General features: G+C 64.3%; 1 protein-coding gene across 8 annotated transcripts in view; it reads left to right on the forward strand.

The window, feature by feature from the left end:
- The window catches only part of PLEKHA6 (pleckstrin homology domain containing A6), a 48,934-nt gene that overhangs the window by 25,304 nt on the left and 2,015 nt on the right, over positions 1–21,615 (forward strand). The window contains exons 4-28 of one of the 8 annotated variants that reach the window (XM_088067036.1): positions 3,281–3,361; positions 3,487–3,601; positions 3,696–3,800; positions 3,884–3,956; positions 4,258–4,358; positions 6,031–6,206; positions 6,369–6,869; positions 7,730–8,219; positions 8,607–8,693; positions 9,361–9,414; positions 11,386–11,466; positions 13,264–13,332; positions 13,615–13,695; positions 14,571–14,720; positions 14,919–15,014; positions 16,030–16,141; positions 16,274–16,413; positions 16,962–17,108; positions 18,835–18,961; positions 19,050–19,138; positions 19,443–19,640; positions 19,752–19,916; positions 20,054–20,187; positions 20,394–20,536; positions 21,461–21,585. In XM_088067036.1, the coding sequence (XP_087923162.1) occupies positions 3,281–3,361; positions 3,487–3,601; positions 3,696–3,800; positions 3,884–3,956; positions 4,258–4,358; positions 6,031–6,206; positions 6,369–6,869; positions 7,730–8,219; positions 8,607–8,693; positions 9,361–9,414; positions 11,386–11,466; positions 13,264–13,332; positions 13,615–13,695; positions 14,571–14,720; positions 14,919–15,014; positions 16,030–16,141; positions 16,274–16,413; positions 16,962–17,108; positions 18,835–18,961; positions 19,050–19,138; positions 19,443–19,640; positions 19,752–19,916; positions 20,054–20,187; positions 20,394–20,536; positions 21,461–21,576 (3,631 nt within the window). In that variant the 3' untranslated portion in view covers positions 21,577–21,585. The remainder of the gene's footprint in view (positions 1–3,280; positions 3,362–3,486; positions 3,602–3,695; positions 3,801–3,883; positions 3,957–4,257; positions 4,359–6,030; positions 6,207–6,368; positions 6,870–7,729; positions 8,220–8,606; positions 8,694–9,360; positions 9,415–11,385; positions 11,467–13,263; positions 13,333–13,614; positions 13,696–14,570; positions 14,721–14,918; positions 15,015–16,029; positions 16,142–16,273; positions 16,414–16,961; positions 17,109–18,834; positions 18,962–19,049; positions 19,139–19,442; positions 19,641–19,751; positions 19,917–20,053; positions 20,188–20,393; positions 20,537–21,460; positions 21,586–21,615) is intronic. The other 7 variants (XM_088067038.1, XM_088067039.1, XM_088067042.1 and 4 more) reach the window with 7 other exon arrangements.

Below are 21,615 nucleotides of genomic sequence, written 5' to 3' on the forward strand. Positions count from 1 at the left end.
TTCCAACCCGCCCTGCAGGGTTTGGATTCTCTTCCCAAAGTCCAGATGGAGCACGGCTCATCCCAAACCCCGCTGCTCCCCGCTCCCAGCCTGTGAAGGGATCCCCGGGATTTTTTGGGGGTGCTGATGCCCTGCGGGGTCTGTCCCCTCCCGTTTGTGCCCATCCCGGTGCCCGGGATTTCCTCCCGGTGTCACCTGGGGAAGGAGGAGCCGAGGGGAGGAGGGGGACACACCCAGGAATGATTTGGGGACACTCGGGGATGGTCTGGGGACACCCAGGGATGGTCTGGGGACACAAGCAGGGGGAAGGGACGCAGCCGCTGAATCCAGGGCAGAGGCAGAGCTCAGCTCAGCGCGGCTGCTTCCCTCGCTGTGACACCCGCCCTTCCCGCTGCCCTGCCGGGCTGGGGGCAGCCCGGGAGCCCTTCTGAGCCCCCCTAAATCCCCCCGAGCCCCCCCTGTCGCCTTTCCCCTGCCACCAGCAGCTTCCCGGCTCCGCACCTGGGCTGGGGGAGGCGGCTGTGCCGCGCTGCCCTTCGCCTCTCCTCTGCGGGGACGCGAGCGGGAGCTGTTTGTCCCCGCTGTCGCCTTCCCCGCGGGCTGCCGCACACCGGGGCTGCCCAATCCCGCCGCTGCCGGAGCCCCCGGATCCCCCCGGATCCCCTCGGATCCCCCCGGATCCCCCCGGAGCTCCGGCACCGCCGATGCCACCGGCGCGGGGCGCGGGGGACGGGCACGACCGGCAGAGCCCTCGCCCACCGCCCGCGTCCCCCTGCCCGCGCGGGGCTGCCCCGGCGGTGTCCCCTGGCAGCGGTGGTGGCACCCGGCAGAGCTGGTGGCACCTGGCAGCGCTGGTGGCACCTGGCAGCGGCAGTGCCAGCCGCGGTGGCCATGCCGGGAGCCGGGAGCGGGCGCTGAGCCGGGAGGGCCCCCGGGACCATGCTGAAGTTTCGGGCGGACCGGAGGGTGAGGTAGGAGCGCCCAGGGGTCTGGGGAGGCCCGGGGGGGGCCCGCGGGGAGCCGGCGGTGAGGGACCTTCGGCACCGGGCAGTGGCTGCTGCATTGCAGTGCTTGGGAGGCGATGGGGACTCGCCGGGCTCTGGAGCGGGGTCAGCCCCGGCAGCGGCTCCGGGTGCTGCTTTCCGGAGCTTCCCGGCTCTTCCCGGGGGCTGCGGGCAGGTTTGGGGTGGGGGGGGGCAGCGCGGTGGGTGCCAGGAGAAGCCGAGGGGGCTGCGAAGTGGGGGTGTCCTGTCCCCAGCCTGCGGGGACAGGGACCTGCGGCGGGCAGGGATGGGGGGGGACACCCAGCGTGGGGTTCGGGGTGGCGGGCAGGGATGGGGGGACCCCCGGCGTGGGGTCCAGAGCAGCCGGTGGGTGCTGGCAGCGCCCACTTCCCACAGCTGGCGCTCTCGGGGTGCTGCTCTCTCAGCACTGCGCCCTCCCCGTGTGTCAGCGTGGCTGCGGGGATGGGACCTGCCCCAGTTCCCGGGATTTGAACCCCTCCGAGGGCACTGCCGGGGGCACAAAACGCTCCGGGAGCAGTTCCAGCCCTGGGGCAGAGCCCCCTCGGCTGTGCTGGAGCGTGGGCCGGGCACTGAGGGTGACTCCGGTCAGAGCAGCCGGGCACTGGGGGGGTTTGGAGAACGAGCCCCCCCAGCTGTGGGGTCCACACAAATCCCCCAGGTTTTTAAGGAGCCCCCGAGCGCTGCTGGAGGGGATCAGATCCCTGGCAGGGGCCTGGGTGGGACAGCTCAGCAGCAGCAGCAGCAACACTTTTTGGGCTGGCAGTGGTTAATGCCTCCAGAGCCTGGCAGGAGCCCAGGCTGGGATGAAGCTCGGGATGGGTTGGGATGGTCTTGGCAGCGGCGTTTTCTTGCTCCAACTTCCCCCGTTTTGCTGACGGGCAGCAGGAGCTGGTGGCGTGCCGGGGCTGCTGGCTCGGGAGTGGCTCCATGCCCCGGTGCCTGGCGGGTTTGGGAAGGAGGGGATGGAAAAATTCCTGGGATGGCGCCCTGAACCTCATCCTTTCCCCCTTGAGCACCCCGGGAAGCGGCGTGGGAGGGGGTTCTGGGGTGGCCGGCAGTGCCACCTCTGTGGGATGGCAGGGGCCTGGCACAAGGTGCCAGCTGAGCCTGGGACAGCCTGTGACACGCTCCTGGCACTGCCAGGGATCCCTTCAGCTGCACCCAGTGCCAGGGAGGCAACAACGGCTTGTGGTGGGAATCCTGGGGTGGTTTATGGGGTCTGAAGGGTCCTGGGGTGGTGTTTGGGGTCTGGATGGTCCTGGGGTGGTGTTTGGGGTCTGGATGGTCCTGGGGTGGTGTTTGGGGTCTGGATGGTCCTGGGATGGTGTTTGGGGTCTGGATGGTCCTGGGGTGGTTTATGGGGTCTGAAGGGTCCTGGGGTGGTGTTTGGGGTCTGGATGGTCCTGGGGTGGTGTTTGGGGTCTGGATGGTCCTGGGGTGGTGTTTGGGGTCTGGGTGACCCTGGGGTGGTGTTTGGGGTCTGGATGGTCCTGGGGTGGTGTTTGGGATCTGCGGGTTCCCAGCCCCCGTGGCCAGGTGACCCCACTCAAAGCTTCGAGGTGCTTTGGGAATGGCTCGGAGAGCAGCCAGGGGAGGAGGTGACATTGGGGACATGGCTGCAGGCGCAGCCCTGGATGGGCCATGGCTGCTGCTGCTGCTGCTGTTGCTGCTGCAGCGACTTGTGAGCGTGGCCAGTGGTGACAGGCGGGATGTGACAGCAGCAGGGAGGGGCGGCTCGGCCACCACAGCCCTGGGCACTTTTTTTGGGAAATGCCAATGAAATCTCTGAGTGTCCAGGGAAGGGGCTGGAGTGGCTGAGGGAGCTGGGGGGGCTCAGCCTGGCGAAAAGGAGGTTCAGGGAGAACCCCCTGGATCTCCATGAGAGGAGGGGGCAACCAAGGAGGGCCTGGGCTCCGCTCACCATCCCTGGGAGTGTCCAGTTCAGTGGCTGTGGCACTTGGGGACACGGTCTGGCGGTGCTGGGTTAATGGCTGAGCTCGGTCATCTTGGAGGGCTTCCCAACCAAAACATTTCCATCATTCTGTGGAGGATCCTAAGCGTGGGATTAGCGGGGTGCTCAGGACAGGGGACGCCAGCCCCGGTGCCAAAACCCAGTGTTGGTGTGGGACCAACAGAACAGCAAATGTGGCACCGAGGGGACTTCCTGGGGGACACGGGGACTCCCTGGGGGGACACGGGGACTCTGTGGGGGGACGCAGGGACTCGTAACACCCACGCCATCGCCGTCCCCGCAGCCACAATGAAAGGCGGAACACCTTCCTGCACCCAGTGACCGGACAGGTCCCCGAGGACACCTCCAGGCTTGACTTGCCAAGGTAGGTTGGCTCCCAGTCCCCTCGGTTGGGGTGGGGCAGCCAGGGAGGGCTGGGAAGGGTGGGGGGCACGGCTCCGGCGGGCTGCAGAAGCACAGACCAGCTGATTCCGCTCTCTCGTGTCACAGACAGCGCTCGGACATGTCCAGCAAGGCGGGCAGCAAACGTCCGGCCACCGTCCCCAGCGAGCCCCCCAACCACGCCATGGTGGCGGAGGTGCCCCCGGAGCGCCCCGGAGGCCGGGTGAGTGTCCGGGGCCGCGTGGCAGGGCTGGCACCGGCTCAGGGATTCGGGCACCCCAGCCCGGGCACTGAGCATCTCCTCTCGCTCCGCGCAGGCTCCGCGCTCCTCCCGCAAGGGCATCGCCTTCGGGAAGCGCTCCAACTCCATGAAGAGGAACCCCAACGCCGCCGTCACCAAGAGCGGGTGGCTCTACAAGCAGGTACCCCCCCGTGCCACCCCCGCCCGGCCCCGCAGAGCCCCGGGAAGCCCCGGAACGCCGCCCTCACTGCCCCTCTCTCGCAGGCCAGCTCGGGGGTGAAGCAGTGGAACAAGCGCTGGTTCGTGCTGGTGGATCGCTGCCTCTTCTACTACAAAGGTACGGCCGCCCCCGCAGCTCCTGGCCGCCCCCGGCGGCACAAAGTCCCAGGCTCTTTCCGTGTGTCTCCACCCTGTTTTTTTCCCGGTGTTTGCCGCGCCGAGGGGTTAATCCCGAGTTTTCCCCGCCTCCCTGGCAGCTCCAGGGCTCGCATCAATAATTGAGGAGGTTGTTTGTGAGCCAGGCAGAGCTGCGGGAGTAGCAACAGGCAGGGAGCCGATCCCACAGGTGGGACGGAGCATGAGGGGGCTGTGCCGGGGGTCCCCGCGTAGGTGTAACCGCAGGATTTGTCCCCCCCCAGACGAGAAGGAGGAGAACATCCTGGGCAGCATCCCCCTGCTCAGCTTCCGCGTGGCCGCCGTGCAGCCCTCGGACAACATCAGCAGGAAGCACACGTTCAAGGTCAGTGCCTCTGCCAGGGCTTGCAAGGGACAGCGTGGAGCTGGGTGGCACTGGGGTGGCGCTGGGGTGGCGCTGGGGTGGCGCTGGGGTGGCGCTGGTGATGCTGGCAGGGTCCCTGCTGCTCTTGTGGCTTTCTTGGTGGCGGCGCATGGAGCTCGCTGGGGTGACCGCCGTGGGTCGGACAACGGCGTGGGGGAAACGGGGACACAGCAGCGTCCCCAAGGTCACCACCCGCCTCTGCCGGGCCCTGCTGGGTGCTGCCATCCCTCTCCCTGCCCTGCTTTCCCCTCTCCATGGCTGCTGCCCCCGCCGGCCTCTGCCAGCGGCTGCTCCCGGAGCCGGGCATGGAGCTGTCCCCAATTCCAGCCCTGTTTTAGCTGCTTGACAGCCTCGAGCTGGGCCAGGGGAGGCTCAGCTTGGACAGCAGCAGGAATTTCCTCATGGAAAGGGCGGCCAGGCCTTGGAAGTGCCCAGGGAGGTTTGGAGTCCCCGTCCCTGGAGGTGGCAGCTGGAGGTGGCACTCAGGGCTCAGGGTGGGCATCGGGCACAGCTCGGACTCGCTGATCCCAGAGGGATTTTCCAGCCTCAATAATTCCGTGATTCTGTGAAATCCCTGTTGACACTGCTGGGGGAAAACCTTGCAAAGCTGCTGCCCACACGCTGATCTCGGCAGCTGCTGGGTTTGGGAGGACGGTTTTGTCCGGGGAAGGGCAGAGAGGTTCCCACCGCAGTCCCACTGACCCCGTGCCTGTGTTTCCTCCTCCTCCTCCTCCTCCTCCCTCGGCGGGCGAGGATGCCGGGACAGGAGGGGTTTCTCGGTGTCACCCACTACGCCAGCACCCAGCCACCACCACCTAGGTAGTACCTTCTTGTGTTTCTGGTGCATGCAGAGGCTGAGGGACCCCCGGGCTCCCTCTGCTCCCCTGCTCCTGCTAATCCCGGGGATGCATCCCTTCGATTTCACCTCTTCCTCTGCCTGCAGAGCTTCCAGAAGTGCATGGGGGGGGGCTCAGGAGGTGACCCCAGCTGGGCACGGTGGCTGCATGCTCTGGGGAGGATGGAAACTCAAGGGAGGGGGTTTAATCAGACCTCATTTTTCTGTTTTAGTTCTTTTTTTTTTATTATTTTTAAATTTTTTTCAAGAGATTGAACCCTGGGAATTCTTTCAGGAGGAAAACTCCAATTCCTCCCTTTTCTTCCTCCTCGCTTTCACCCACCCCTTTCCAGAGAGGGGGGAAGGTGGAATCTTCAAAAAGGCCCTCAGATAAAAGGCTCCTTCCAGCACGTTCTGGGCAGAGAACGGACACCAACATCTTGGATCAAAACTGAACCTTTTCCTCACAAAATATTTCCTGGGCCGAGAAACCACCTTCCCCCTCACCCTGCATGGACAATGCTCCTCCGGTGCTGCCGCTCTTGCTGGGACCCTCTGCCACCCCAAATACTGGGGTGCTGCTCCTCTCGGGGGGAGTGCTGGTCCCAAAGAATCCCTGGGGGTGACTCCAAGGGGGATAAAACCCTGCTGCGAGGGGCCTGCAGAGCTTTCCTCCCGCTCGCTGGCGGCATGCGGAGGGAAAGGAGCACTCCTGGAGAGGCAGGATGGGGTGCCAGGCTGGAAACAGAGCTCTCACCCCCGTGTCTGTGTCTCTCTCCCCGTTCTGTGCCCCCACAGGTGACGGTGTGCTGGGTGGAGGAGCTGCCGGCGCGTAACGGGCAGTCCCTGTCTCCCCAGGCCGAGCACGCCGGCATCCGGACCTACTTCTTCAGCGCCGAGAACACGGAGGAGCAGGAATCCTGGATCCAGGCCATGGGCGAGGCCGCCCGCGTCCAGATCCCCCCGACACAGAGGTCAGCACCCGGGGACGCTGTGCTGTCCTTGCTCCACACCCGGGGACGTCTGGGGGCGTGAGGGACACCCTGAAGGGAGCTGGGGACCCCACAGAGCTCAGGGAGGGACAGGTGGCACCGCCAGGCATCAGTGACCCCTCCGTGGTGTCTCGGCACCCCCAGGCACGAGAAGCCGGACTCAGAGAACATCCCCCCCAGCAAGCACCACCACCACCACCACCACTGCAACGCCGCCCTCCGCGAGCACGCCAAGGCCGAGCCCGACGCCAAGACCCGCGGGGAGGGCGACGGCCGCGGCTCGGAGAAGATGGAGCGGAAGCCGGCGGAGCGGGCGGACGGCAGGAAGGAGCCTCTGGCCAAAGCCAACGGCCTCACCGGACAGGAGCCGCCCTCAGAGCCGGGCAGTCCCTACCCCGAAGGGCCGCGAGGGCCGGCGAGCGCCGAGCGGCCGGCACAGCCCAACGGGTGGCCATACCCCTCGCCCAGCCGGCCCGGCAGCACCGCCTTCCCCCCGGGGGGTGACGGCGAGAGCGGGGCCCAGCGCAGGGGTGTCACCCCCAGGTCCCACCCCGAGAAGGTGGCCCAGCGCAAGAGCTCCATGACGCAGCTGCAGCAGTGGGTGAACTCCCGCCGCGCCACCGGGCCCCCCGAGGAGCTGCGCAGGTGAGGGGTGGGCCGGGATGCTCCTTTGCTCCGGGTTTGGTCCTTCTGGGAATGTTCTGCCCCTTCCCTTCTCATTTTTTTTCTCTCCTTTCTTCTTTCTCTCCCCGTGCCAGCTCGGAGCTGGGTGTGGGACATCCCCAAAAGCCAAGGAGGGTGGGTTGTAATGGGGGGTCCCTGGGAAGAGGAGGCCAGGATGGGGAAGCCACCACAGGGTCCTTTGGAGGAGGGATACGAGGACGGGAAGCCACCAGAGGATCTCTGCGATGAGGGACACCAGGGTGGGAAGCCACCTCAGTGTCCCTGCAGGAGGGATGTGAGGAGAGGAAGCCACCACCAGATCCCAGAGAGGAGGAATTCCACAAAGGGCAGCTCCTGTGGAGTCCCTGGGATGAGAGGGAACAGGAGGGGAGGTCACCAGTGTCCCTGAGAGGAGGAATGATGGGAAGCCACCTTGGTGTCCCTCAAGGAGGGATACAAGGAGAGGAGGCCACCATGAGATCCCAGAGAGGAATTCCATGCTGGGAATCTCCCATGGAGTCCCTGGGAGGCGGGATACCAGGACAGGAAGCCACCTCAGTGTCCCTGCAGAAGGGACACAAGGAGAAGAAGCCACCATGAGATCCCAGAGAGGAGGAATTCCATCAGGGAACGTTCCCACAGTATCCCCAGCAGATGCAACCCCACGAGGGGAACTCCCACAGAGCCTCTGGCAGGAGGAATTCCATGAGCACGGAATCCCTGGCAGGACAAAAGCCACCCATCCCTGGTGCATTCCAGGGAGAGCATCCCCGCCGTCCGAGCCGCCTCCTCTCGCGCTGTCCTTGCCCACCCGGCTCTCACCTCCCTCTCCCCTTCTCCAGCCCCACCAGGTTTTACCCCGTGTCCCGCCGGGTGCCTGATTATTACTCGCCCTACTCGCCGCAGTACCCGGAGGAGTACCAGTACTACCCGCCGGGCGTGCGCCCCGACAGCATCTGCTCCATGCCCGCCTTCGACCGCCTCAGCCCGCCCTGGGCGCTGGAGGACAAACGCCACTCCTTCCGCAACGGGGGTCCCTTCCACCCCGCCTTCGGCCGCCAGGACGTCCCGCTGTGGCTGCCGGCGCCCTCCAGGCCACCCGGCTACCTGGACGAGGTGGGCGCGGCCTCAGGCTCGCTGCGGAGGATGTCGCTGCAGCCGCGCCCGCGCTCGGTGCCGCGCTCGCCCAGCCAGGGCTCCTACAGCCGCGCCAGGGTTTACTCGCCCGTGCGCTCGCCCAGCGCCCGCTTCGAGCGGCTGCCGCCCCGCGGGGATGAGATTTACGCCGACCCCGCCACCTTCGTGATGCGCAGATCCATCAGCTCGCCCAAGGTGGGCAGCGCACCTCTCCGGGCGGGGAGGTGGGGAAGGGGTGTGGCCGCGCCCCGGCTGTGTCTCCTCTGCGTGCACGGCTGGCCACAAAGTGCCACCAAGGCTGTGGCTTGTGACAGAGGGTGGGTTTGGGATCCCCACTGCCATCCTGGTCCGATGGGATGGGATGGGATGGGATGGGATGGGATGGGATGGGATGGGATGGGATGGGATGGGATGGGATGGGATGGGATGGGATGGGATGGGATGGGATGGGATGGGATGTGGTGCTCAGGGACACCCCAAGATGCGCTCCCAAGCAGGGAGCACTGATGCCCCTCTCCCTCTCCTGCTCTCTCCTGTGCTTTCTCCTCCTGATTTTGGGGTGGGGGTCCCCTCTCTCCACAGTACGATTACCTGGGTGACAGGCGACCCGTCCCAGCCGGGGTGTACCCCTACCACTTCCCGGCGTCCCCCACCATCCACGACAAAATGGTACGTACCCGCTGTGCCCCGGGGTGACCCTGTGACGGGGGGCACAGACCCCACCCCGGGGACGTGGGGCAGACTGGGGGGTCCTCACTCAGGTGCCAAGGAGGAACCAGTGCACTCCAGGGGCAGCTTGGTGGGTCAGAGTTGGGCCTTTCATTGGTGTCTCCGGTCCCTCCCGGCCATTCCCGAAGGAAATCCATGTGGGAAGGCCCCTCTGTAGCAATGGGACACCCTCGGACCCCCAGGGTGGTCCCTGGCTGAGGCCGGCACTCCCCAAACCTCTCCCGCTCTGCTTCCTCACATCTGGCCACAGCTGCTTTGTTCTCCTGCCTCGTGTCCCCTCCCGGAGCTGGGGGGTGACACCGGGAGGTCCCCGCAGATCCCAAAACCCTGGGACAGGACCGCCAGAGGAGGGAGAAGCCTGAATTTCACCACACCCCACCCATGCCGCCCATCCATCCCCGCAGCCGGAGGCAGGGTCTCCCCAGGAGAAACAAAAGATAAACAAGAAACCAGCTGCTCAGGGTGTGCGGGGGGGGGGGGCACATTCCCGGCAGCATTCCCGGCAGCATTCCCGGCCCGGGGGCCATTCCATAGGCTCCCCCCTAACCGCTTTGCTTCTTCTTTTATGTGTTTCGCTGCTCGTTTCTTGCCTGCTGGCTCCTGGTAGGATGAACTTTTAGACCTTCAGTTGCAAAGAAACCTAGAATATTTGGACCAGCAGGTAGGCGGAGCTGGCTGCCAGCCTCACCTCACCGGCTGCTTCTCGTCCCACCCCCGCCGTGTCCCTGTCGCCTCCTGCCATCCATCCCCACCCCTCCCGGCATCCCAGCAGCATCCCAGCAGCACCAGCTGTCTTTTTATTTTGGTTTGGCTTCTTCCATCCTCCGCATCCGTAGGGCCGCTCATGGCTCGGCAGAGAAGCTCCCCCCACCGCCACCTCCGGCCTCTGTGTGGTGTGGTGGGGATTTCTGGGGGGAGTTTTGGGGGGTTTGGGGGCAGATTCCAACGTTTCTGGGTGTTGTCCTGGTGTTTAGGGGGTGCAGCGGGTCTGGGAGACCCCAGGTTGGGGCTGGACACCTGCAAGGTGTCCCCTGTGCCCAGGGGTGGCAGGTGACCCCTGGGGACAGTGGTGACGTGGGGGGACCTCGGGGATGAAAGGTTTGGTGCAGGTGGGCACCAAGTGCCCAAAACCCAGCAGCGCTCGGGGGCTTTTGGAGGAAAATCTTGGTTTTGCCATGGGTTTTTGGAGGAAAACCCTGAATTTGAATGGGGTTTTTGGAGGAAACCCCTGAATTTGAATGGGGTTTTTGGAGGAAAACCCTGATTTTGCCAGTGAGTTTTAGAAAAAAAACCCTGATTTTGCTGGAAGCTTTTGGAGGAAAACCGTGTTTTTGAATGAGGTTTTTGGAGGAAAACCTTGACTTTGCCAGGGGTTTTGGAGGAAAACCTTGGAGGAAAACTTTAATTTTGAATGGGGTTTTTGGAGGAAAACCCTGATTTTGCCAGTGGTTTTTTGGAGGAAAACCAAAACCCAGGGGTTTACCAGAGGGTTTTTGGAGAAAAACCATGATTTTTGTGTGGGTTTTTTGGAGGAAAACCCTGATTTTGCCAGCGATTTTTGGAGGAAAAAACCCAGGAGGGTTTTGGAGGTGGACACAGCCGTGTCCAGGCAGGGGCTGAAGCCGCAGCCGGGCACAGGAGCTGCGGCCCCGGCCAGGTTGGCACGGAGGGAGCTGCACGATCCCATTTGGCTGCAAATCTCCGGTGGCCGGGATCTGTGTCCGCCTTGGAGCGGGGCCAGGTCCAGGCAGGAGCTCTTGCTGCAATAAAAGCTCCTCGCGCTGTCTCGCAGCCACCGGCAGCGCCGCAGCCTCTCCGCGCCTCTTTAAAACGCTCCCTGAAAAGGTTTGGCATCTCCTCCTCCTCTTCCAGCGGCCTCTGGAGAGGCTAATTCAGAGTGACGCTGTCAAGGGCCTCTTTTCAAACATCCTCCTGCTCTGTTTTCTCTCTCCTTCCTCGCCCACGGCTCCCCCAGCTGCGAGTTTGGGCCCTGCTTTGGTGACAAAAGTGTCGCCCTTTGGATTTCAGCGGTGCCAGGGCTTCCCTGGAATGTCCTGCTCGGGGCTGGGGGCTCTGGGAGGAGCTCTGGTGCTGGTGGCTTGAGTGGCTTTGTCACCTGGCACCGAGGGAGCTGGGCACAGCTGGCTGGGGACAGTCCTGTCCCCTTGCAGCGGCACAGACCTTCCCAAACCATGCCTGGCAGCGGGGATGTGCCATTCCCGGTGCCACCTGGAGAAGGGGACGCTGCTGTCCCCAACCCCAGCTTTCAGTCACCTCCCCAGCACCCAGCTTTCATTTGCAGGGCCGTGCCAGCCCCGGCTGGGCAGAGAGCCGTGGGGCAGTGCCAGGGCCTGTCCGTGTGTCCGTCCGTGTGCTGGGCCATGCTGCTGACGTCCCCGTCCGAGCTCGTGTCTGTCTGTGCCGTCTGCTCCGAGCTGGCTCTGTTTTACCCGTGTCTTCCCCCCAAAATAAACCACACCAAGCAGCCACAGCAGCGCGGGGCCACAGCTGGAGCACCTGGGCCGTCTCAGGAGGTGGCATTTTGCATCCTGAGGGCTCCTGGACCGGTCACCGCTGTCACAGGCGCGTGTCCCCTGCTGACCTGTGCCCTTTCCTTCCCTGTGTGCCGCAGATGAGTGAGAGCGAGACCCTCATCACTATGGTGAACAGGATGGTGGAGACCTCCTCCCCTAGGGCCCAGCTCTACATGCAAGTAAGGCTCCGGCCACCGGGCCCCGCATGGCTCGTGCCACCCGGGGCCACCTCCTGCCACCCGGGGTCACCTCCTGCCATCGCCACTCGCTCAGCAGCCGCGGCATCCGGCACATCCCGCTCTCGGGGGACGCGCTGCTCCATCCCAGGCTTTGCTAACCCATCCATGAGCCATTGCAAGCCGGCAAATCCTCGTGCTGGTAGCGCGAGGTGGGGACCGAGCCACCCCCGGGGGACCCTCGGGGACCGAGCCACCCCCGGGGACTCTCGGGGACCGAGCCACCCCCGGGGCACCCTCGGGGACCGAGCCACCCCCGGGGCACCCTCGGGGACCGAGCCACCCCCGGGGGCTCTCGGGGACCGAGCCACCCCCGGGGGACCCTCGGGGACCGAGCCACCCCCGGGGCACCCTCGGGGACCGAGCCACCCCCGGGGCACCCTCGGACGGAGCCGCCCCCGGGGATCTCGGGTGCGCGGGGCTTGTCTCATCCTTGTTTTGCAAGGAGGAGGTGTGGGGTGACAGGAATGCAGCTCTTAAACCAACGGGATAATTCCTGAAACAGGGACAGGGAATGGCCTTTCCCTCACCCCCGGAGGTTCCTTCTGTCCCCAGCATTGGGACATCCCTGCGATGTCACATCTCTCGAGCCCCCCAGTGCCACCCACCCTGCGTTGAGCCGCCCTGGGCACTTTCTGGATGGGATTTTCCAACAAAACCCGGCGCCTGTTTCCATCTGCTGCTGCCAGGGAAGCGCCGGAGGGTGAACCCGGAGCTCCCGGGATGCTGCTCCGGCTGGCCGGGCTCCCTGCCCGGAGGCCGCCTCATCCCGATCCACCCGGCTCTGCTTCCAGCCCCGCGGGCATTTCCCAGATCCGGATCCATTTGCATCATCCCGGAGTTTTAAATGGCTCCAAAGCACCCTCTCTGCTTTCTAGCAATAATGATCCCCTCCTTCCTATCTCGTGCCTTTCATCTCCAGCTCTGGGAGGCAGCTAATTGCTGAAGGTCCCATTAGTAATTGAGATTTCCAGGAAAGGAAAATGACTCACGGAGGAGCCGGGCGGGGGTAAACAGGCCCTGCTGCCGCAGCAGCTGCTGATTTATAGGTGCTCCCACTCCGCCGAGGTGGAATTACAGCTCAATCGCGCTGCCTTTGTTTTCCCTGCCGCTGGAAATGTGGCGGTTAATGATTCACGAGCTCCTTCAGCTCCGCGGAGAGGCTGCCGCTGGATCATTCCCATCGGGAATGGGCAGGGAGAGGTTGTGGCTTCATCCCAGTGAATCCCGACTGATGGGGAGCTCGGCTCCGGTCTCCTGTTCCCGGCTGAGCTGGAGCAGAGGCTGGGCAGAGCTCAGAATAAAGCAGGGATTTATTGAAGGGCCTTAAAGGACACACCTTGGGCTACACCCAAAACGGACCTAAAAATGGTCACCAAATGGTGACGATCACATTTTTATCAGTTTTGGTCCATCTGCAGATCGGGGCTCATTGTCCAATTACAGCTCCAGGTTATGGAGTCCCATCCTTGTTTTCTCTCTTCATCGTTGTTTCTGCTTTTGGGCCTGGAACTTGTAACGATTGTCCTTGGCATCAAGCTGGAAAAGGAATTGTTGTGTCTGCTCTGTGAAGAGAGCTCTCTGACACTGAATATGAAGCTCAAAACTCCACACCTGGGCAGGGCACGATATGAAAAATATGAAAGTTAAAACTTAAGGCATCAAGAGAAGGGCTGGGAGCTGCCTTCCCTTCCCTGGGCGTCCCCGGAGGGCCGGGCTCACCCCTCGCTCTTCTTGCAGGTGATGCCGTTCCCGGAGCCCTACAGGGACACCCTGCACCCCTACAAGATCAGCGAGCAGGACACCGATGTAAGAGCCAATCCTGTCCCCTCTGTCCCCTCTCTGTGTCCCCTGTCCCCGCAGGCAGAGCTGTGCCGGTCGCTTTGTGTTTCTCAGGGATAAATCTTCCCCTGAGTTTAGGTCTTGCCCCATTTCCCAGTTTGTCACCCCGAAATCCCTGCGATGACAGCAGGAGGTTGGAACCCCCGTCCCCATCCCTCCCAGGCCACAAATCCCGTCAATCCTGGCTGCATCCCGGTGGGAATCTCATCCTGCTCTTCCTCTCCCCCTTCCTCTTCCCGGCCGGCACAGAAGCTGCTGGGGAAGCTCTGCGAGCAGAACAAGGTGCTGCGGGAGCAGGAGAGGCTGGTGCAGCAGCTCCGGGCTGAGAAGGTACGTGGTGGCACCTCAGGTGGCCACGGGGGGACCACGTGGTGGCACCTGGATGGTGAGGAAGTGACGTCACCACAGGAGGGTTTGGGTTGAACCTGGACAGCCAGGTGTGCGTGTCCCCTGTCACCTGAACCTGAATTCAGGTGAGAGTGTCCCCTGTCACCTGAACCTGAATTCAGGTGAGAGTGTCCCCTGTCACCTGAACCTGGACATCCAGGTCAGTGTCTTCTGTCACCCTGAACCTGAATCCAGGTGTGCGTGTCCCCTGTCACCCTGAACCTGAATCCATGTCAGTGTCCCCTGTCACCTGAACCTGAATTCAGGTGAGTGTCCCCTGTCACCTGAACCTGAATTCAGGTGAGAGTGTCCCCTGTCACCTGAACCTGGGCATCCAGGTGTGGGGGTGTGTATCCTTTGTCACCCTGAACCTGGACATCCAGGTGTGTGTCCCCTGTCACCCTGAACCTGAATCCAGGTCAGTGTCCTCTGTCACCCTGAACCTGGACAGCCAGGTGTGTGTCCCCTGTCACCTGAACCTGGACATCCAGGTGTGTGTCCCCTGTCACCTGAACCTGGACAGCCAGGTGTGAGTGTCCCCTGTCACCTGAACCTGAATTCAGGTGAGAGTGTCCTTTGTCACCCTGAACCTGGACATCCAGGTGAGAGTGTCCCCTGCCATCCCTGGGTTGAAGGGTCATTAAAAACATCTCGTTCCACCCCTGGTCCACCATCCCAGGTTCTCCAACCTGACTTTGGACACTTCCAGGGAAGTGGCAGCCGCAGCTTGGGGACATTTCTGGATGGGGGTAGAGGCCATGGCACTCGGGGTGTGTTATTGAGCAGCCAGGACCTTGTGGCTCCATCTGTTCCCGCAGGAGAGCCTGGAGAGCGCCCTGATGGGGACGCACCAGGAGCTGGAGATGTTCGGGAGCCAGCCCGCCTACCCGGAGAAGCTGCTGCACAAGAAGGAATCGCTCCAGAACCAGCTGATCAACATCCGGGTGGAGCTGTCCCAGGCCAGCACGGTAACGGGGGGAATTGGGGTCCCTTTTGTCCCTTCCCGGCTCCCCCTCCCTGGGGACAAATCAGGCACAAGTGCCACCTCAGCTCCTGCTTCTGTCTCTGCACCTCAGAGCTTGCCCCCACTGCTGCCACCCCCTCCCCAGCTCGGGGGGTTGTGCTGGGTGCCAAAGACCCCCTGATTCCCCTCACTGTCCCCTCAGGCCCTGGCAAACAGCACGGCCGAGTACGAGAGCCTGGAGAGCGAGGTGTCCACCCTGCACGATGACCTCTGGGAGCAGCTGAACCTGGACATCCAGGTGAGAGTGTCCCCCTGTCACCCTGAACCTGAATCCATGTCGGTGTCCCCCTGTCACCTGAACCTGGACAGCCAGGTGTGTGTCCCTGGTCACCCTGAACCTGGACAGCCAGGTGTGTGTCCCTGTCACCCTGAACCTGGACAGCCAGGTGAGAGTGTCCCCTGTCACCCTGAACCTGGACAGCCAGGTGAGAGTGTCCCCCTGTCACCCTGAACCTGAATCCATGTCAGTGTCCCCCTGTCACCCTGAACCTGGACAGCCAGGTGTGTGTCCCTGGTCACCCTGAACCTGGACAGCCAGGTGAGAGTGTCCCCTGTCACCCTGAACCTGGACAGCCAGGTGAGAGTGTCCCCTGTCACCCTGAACCTGGACATCCCAGGTGTGTGTCCCTGTCACCCTGAACCTGGACAGCCAGGTGAGAGTGTCCCCTGTCACCCTGAACCTGGACAGCCAGGTGAGAGTGTCCCCTGTCACCCTGAACCTGGACATCCAGGTGTGTGTCCCTGGTCACCCTGAACCTGGACAGCCAGGTGAGAGTGTCCCCTGTCACCCTGAGCCTGGACAGCCAGGTGTGTGTCCCTGGTCACCCTGAACCTGGACAGCCAGGTGAGAGTGTCCCCTGTCACCCTGAGCCTGGACAGCCAGGTGTGTGTCCCTGGTCACCCTGACCCTGAATCCAGGTCCCCTGCCATCCCCGGGCTCCCCATGGAGATGACACCCCTCTCTGCCCCCCCACCAGCAGGTTCTCCATGCCCAGCCCTCATGTCCAGCTTCAGCCACCCTGGGCACTTGGGTGCCATGGAGAGGGGCAGCCCAGAGTCCCCCCAGCTCCTCCCAGCCCATCTGGGTTCCTGGGGAGCAGATCCAGGGCTTCCAGCAGGATAAAAATCCTGGATGTGACGGTTCAGCCTCAGCCAGTTCTGCCAGCTCACTTTGGGGTTGGGGTCCAGCCTGGTTTGGGGTTGGCGCTGGTGTCCCTGGGACCCCTCCGAGCGCTGCCTTTCCCCCCATCCAGAACGAGGTGCTCAACCGGCAGATCCAGAAGGAGATCTGGCGGATCCAGGACGTGATGGAGGGGCTGAGGAAGAACAACCCCTCCCGTGGCACCGACACCGCCAAGCACAGAGGTGAGGGGGGGCTGTCCCTGCCTGGGGCATCCCTGGTGGGCTCCTGCTCCGGGAGGTGAAGGCCCTCATTATCTTATAATTATCTTATAATTAATTATCTTACCATTATCTCATTCCTGCTCTTCTCCACAGTGGCCCTGGGCCCCTCAGGCACGTACAGCTCCAACAGCCCCGCCAGCCCCCTGAGCTCTGCCAGCCTCACCAGCCCCCTGAGCCCCTTCTCCCTCATCTCCGGCTCCCAGGGATCGCCCACCAAGCCCGGCCCTGGCGAGGTCAGTGACCCTGGCTGTCCCCTCTCGGCCACCAGCGGGGCATTGGGGGCTGCTGGCCACCGGGCATGGAGCTGCCTCCCCTCGTGGCTCTGCTGGGGACACTGTTTTGGTGACATGGATGGGCCCTGGTGTCACCCGGTGACTTTGGGCTCCGTGGTCCTTGCAGGGCTGTGGGTCCGGAGGGACGGGAGTTGCTCAGCTCCAGTTTTTTTCCAGGAGCAGCTCCTGGTGCCACCACAGCCGCTCTGAGTGCCCTCACCCAGGGCTGCTGCCACCTCCACGCACAGGACATCTGTTTAGGGCAGAATTTGGGAACTCCCCAGCTCCAGAGGTGCCCCCAAGAGCTGCCAAGAACCCTTGGGCAGCCCACAAGCCCTGCCTGGCCCCGGGGACGAGTCGCAGGATGTGGGACAGCCAGGGGGACACCCCGGAGTCACCCCCTCCTCCATCCCTTTCTCCAGGACGCTCCCGCCGTGTTTCACCTCATTCTCTCTTTTCTAACTCTGTTCCTTCTCTGCTCTCACGCCTCCCGCTCCTGCCCGCCCCAGGAACCAGGCCCGCCTCGACCTCCCCTCCCCAAGTCCTACGTCCCCCTGGAGTCTCCTCCGGCCGTTCCTCCGCTCCCCAGCGAGAGCCGCCTCTGGCCCTACCCTGCCTCCCCTTCCTGGCACCAAGGAGAGGCCAAGCGGGGACAGGTACCGAACCCTGCGGGGTCTTCCTCCTCCTCCTCCTCCTCCTCGTGACACGGAAGGCGCTGGGATGAGGCAGGAGCCGGAGCTTCCCGCCCCAAATCCACAAGGATGGCGTGGAGGTGGCGCTTGGCGTGGGGACAGCTCTGCGAGCTGCAGCCCTGACACCCCTCCGGTGTCCCCAGCAGGTCACCACGGCCTGTGCGCGCTCAGGACAGGGATTGTCCCCTCCTCCTCCTCCTCCCCCTGGGGAGGTTGTCCCTGGTTGTCCCCTCTGCTTTGCTCTGCCCTCACCTCTGTCACTGTCCTTCCGCGTCACTGCTCCCCACAGGGTGATGGCAGGAATTCCTGGTGCCACCTCGGCTGTGTGGGGGGGACACGGGTGACACGAGCGTCCTCACAGCCGAGGGTCGGGATGGGTGACCGTGGAAAAGCAGCGGCTGTGCCGAGCTGGGAAGGGACACGGTGCCAGCGCAGGTGGCACTTCCAGCTGCCATGGGTGACACTTCCAGCCACCATGAGTGGCACTTCCAGCCGCTGTGGGTGGCACTTCCAGCCACGAGTGGCACTTCCAGCTGCCATGGGTGGCACAGCGGTGGCTGTACGTGGATCCAGGGGTGTCATGTGCACGCAGGGGGACACACAGGGCTGCTGTCACATCCCTCTGTCACCCCAGCAGTTCCTGGGCTGTTCCCATGGAATGCAAGAGGAGGAGGACCCCAAAAATGTCCCTTTGCTGGCTCTCATGTCCATGTGTGACCCCATGGGCACGGGAGCCCAGCACAGAGCCAGGATGTCCCTGTCCCTCAGCTCCTGGTGGCCGTGGAGGGATTGTCACCCTGTAAGAACCTTTGTCCCCTCCTGTGGGGACAGGAGTGGGGACAGCCCAGCCCTGGCAGGATGTGACATAGCAGGGACAAGAGCAGAGCCCCCTCAGCCCCTGTCCCCACAGTTTCGGGGTGCTCTGGTCCCACCTGGCTGCTGTCCGTGTGTCCATGGTGTGTTTGTCACCCCAAGAGCAGCAGGTGTCCCCTGTCCGTGTGTCCATGCTGTCACCCCAAGAGCAGCGGGTGTCCCCTGTCCGTGTGTCCATGCTGTCACCCCAAGAGCAGCGGGTGTCCCCTGTCCGTGTGTCCATGCTGTCACCCCAAGAGCAGCAGGTGTCCCCTGTCCGTGTGTCCATGCTGTCACCCCAAGAGCAGCAGGTGTCCCCTGTCCGTGTGTCCATGCTGTCACCCCAAGAGCAGCGGGTGTCCCCTGTCCGTGTGTCCCTGATCTGTCACCCCAAGAGCAGCGGGTGTCCCCTGTCCGTGTGTCCATGCTGTCACCCCAAGAGCAGCAGGTGTCCCCTGTCCGTGTGTCCCTGATCTGTCACCCCAAGAGCAGCAGGTGTCCCCTGTCCGTGTGTCCATGCTGTCACCCCAAGAGCAGCGGGTGTCCCCTGTCCGTGTGTCCATGCTGTCACCCCAAGAGCAGCGGGTGTCCCCTGTCCGTGTGTCCCTGATCTGTCACCCCAAGAGCAGCGGGTGTCCCCTGTCCGTGTGTCCATGCTGTCACCCCAAGAGCAGCAGGTGTCCCCTGTCCGTGTGTCCCTGATCTGTCACCCCAAGAGCAGCGGGTGTCCCCTGTCCGTGTGTCCATGCTGTCACCCCAAGAGCAGCGGGTGTCCCCAGGCAGAGCGTGCCCCCCCGGAGGAATGGGGCTCACTGGGGACCTTTCCCCCCCTCCACAGCCCAAACCAGGCTTCGAGCAGAGCAAGAAGGAGCCCCCCCGGCCGAGCCCCCCCGGCCCCGCGCCCGAGGCGCTCCCGCAGAGCCTGCCCGAGCAGGACGGGGACAAACAAGCGGCTCTCAACAAGGGTACGGCACTGGGGACACCCCGCAGGACCCCGGGGGTGGCACCGGGACCCTGCCCCGGCTTATCCCGGCATTGTGGTCTCCCCCGCAGTGGGAATCGTCCCCCCCAGGACCAAGTCTCCGGCGGAGGATGAGGCGGTGCCCAGGAGGAACGGCCTGGCCAACGGGCTGGGCTCCCGGGTAGGGCTCGGCTGGAGGGGCCGGGAGCTCGGCTGGGGGGTCTGGGTGAACCCAGCGGGGCTCTGCTGCAGCCTGGGGACAGGAGCCTGTGGCTGTGTGGCTCCGTGTGCCACCATCCACCTCCTGGAGACCCCCAGGCTGAATTCAGCACCTTCCCTGCTCCCGGGAGTGACATCCCGGGAGTGACATCCCGGGAGTGACATCCCGGGAGTGACAGCTCAGCGGCTCCCGGCAGAGGGGGGTGGCACTGGGAGGATGTGGCCGGCCACCAGTGGGTCACCGTGGGGCTGGGACTCGTCCCCAGGAGAGACCCAAGAGCGCCGTGTTCGCCACCGAGACCAAGGTGAAGATGAGCGTGGAGGAGCAGATGGACCGCATGAAGCGGCACCAGAGCGGCTCCATGAAGGAGAAGCGGCGCAGCCTGCAGCTCCCCGGCCCCCAGCAGCTCCCTGGCCCCCAGCCCGACCCCCCCGGCACCAAAACCCCCGCTTCCTACAAGGTGGTGAGTCCCTGAGCGCGGCCGGGGGAGCGGCGGGGACACCGCGGGGTGGCACAGGGGACAACGCGCGTGCCCGCTCCGTGGGGACGCTGAGCGGGGCGCGGTCCCTCGCAGGTGAGGCGACACCGCAGCATCCACGAGGTGGACATCTCGGACCTGGAGGCCGCGCTGCGCTCCGACGAGCCGGGTAAGGTGTACGAGACACCGCAGGAGGAGATCGCCCGGCTGCGCAAGATGGAGCTGGAGCCGCAGCACTACGACGTGGACATCAACAAAGAGGTGAGGACGGGATGTCCCCGAGTGTCCCTCAGCGCGGTCACAGCGTCCCCCCGCCTCGGGCAGCATCCTGGAGCTGTGTCCAGGCGGGGTTTGGGGGTGGCACAGGGCACTTCCTCAGCTCGCCCCACTGTCCCCAGCTGTCCACGCCGGACAAAGTCCTGATCCCTGAGCGCTACGTGGAGCTGGAGCCGGAATCGCCCCTCAGCCCCGAGGAGATGAAGGAGAAGCAGAAGAAGGTGGAAAGGATCAAGACCCTCATTGCCAAATCCAGGTGAGGCTGCAGTGCCCACGCCGGCCGTGCCAGGGGTCATCCTGAGGGGAACTGACCACCCACCTCCATCCCTTCCCTGGCCATTCCGAGACCACCCATCCACCTCCACCCCTTCCCCGCCCATCCCAGGGCACCACCCCTCTCCACCCTTCCCATCCCACCCCGGGGGTCCTGGCGGGGGTGCTGACCCCAGGTGCCGTTCCCAGCCTGCAGAACGTCATCCCCCTGGGCGAGGGGGAGGTGGACACCCCCCAGGACCCTGAGGTGCAGCTGCAGGAGCAGGAGAAGAGGATCGAGATCTCGTGTGCCCTGGCTGCCGAGGCCTCGCGCCGCGGCCGGATGCTGTCGGGTGAGGAATGGAGGGCTTGGAGGGGCGGATCCTGCAGATCCCTGGGAGACTGAGGTGCCAAGGGGGCAGGAGAGGGAAAGCAGGTGCGGATTTGGCAGCATGGCAAGGGGTCAGCGAGCAGGAGAGGGGTCAGCCTTGGGTGATGCCAACAGCTCCTGCCCTCCCCGAGATCCCGGGATGGAGCAGCAATTCCAGCCGGGCACGGCTTCCAGCGCCTCGTGGGGAGCGTTTGCGAGGGTGGGAGCTCCTGGCGGGGTGACAGGAGGGTGGCATGCGATGGCTTCAGGTGGCACGGCGCGGCTGAGCAAGCACGGTGGCACCCCGTGCAGGGAGGTTGTGGCGGCACCCCATGGCCAGGGAATTGTGGTGTCACCCCGTGCCGGAGGGGTTGTGGTGGCATGGGCTGGCACCTTGTGGCCACGCATGGCGATGCTGGGGCGGGGGGATGCTGGTGGCGCGCCGTGCCCAGGTGAGCATGGTGACATCGTGTAGCCGGCTGCCCGCGGTGCCACACCGTGCCTTGTCCATGAGGAGCCCGGCCGGGAGCTCACGTGTGCGTGCTGTGCCCAGCGGTGGCTCTGTCCTTCTGCCAGCTGTGACTGTGTCCTTCCTGCCAGCTGTGGCTCTGTCCTGCCAGCTGTGCCTGCCTGTCCTGCCCAGCTGTTGCTCTGTCCTTCTGCCAGCTGTGGTTTTGTCCTTCCTGCCCAGCTGTGCCTGCCTGTCCTGCCCGGCTGTGGCTCTGTCCTGCCAGCTGTGATCCACCCTGCCAGCTGTGACTGTGCCCTGCCAGCTGTGCCTCCGTCCAACTGTCCCCTACCCACACTTGCTTCCCTCCTTCCCTCCCTCCCTGCCCCTGCCCTCTCCCCTCTGCCCTCTCCCCGCTGCCCGCGTCCTTCACGCCCCTCTCCCGTTTCTCCTTTCCAGCTCAGTGCGCTACCCCCAGCCCTCCCACCTCCCCAGCCTCCCCGACTCCACCGACCAACCCCCTCTCGTCCGAGCCGCCCCGGGCCGCCGACAGCAGCCACCTCATGCGGGTGTGAGCCTGTGACGTAAGCACCTCTTCTCTCTGACGTCATCCC

Source organism: Pseudopodoces humilis, chromosome 26 (genome assembly GCF_049639895.1).
Source record: "Pseudopodoces humilis isolate 2021_Gansu_Grassland_sample_001 chromosome 26, ASM4963989v1, whole genome shotgun sequence".
In the NCBI taxonomy this organism is placed as follows: domain Eukaryota; kingdom Metazoa; phylum Chordata; class Aves; order Passeriformes; family Paridae; genus Pseudopodoces; species Pseudopodoces humilis.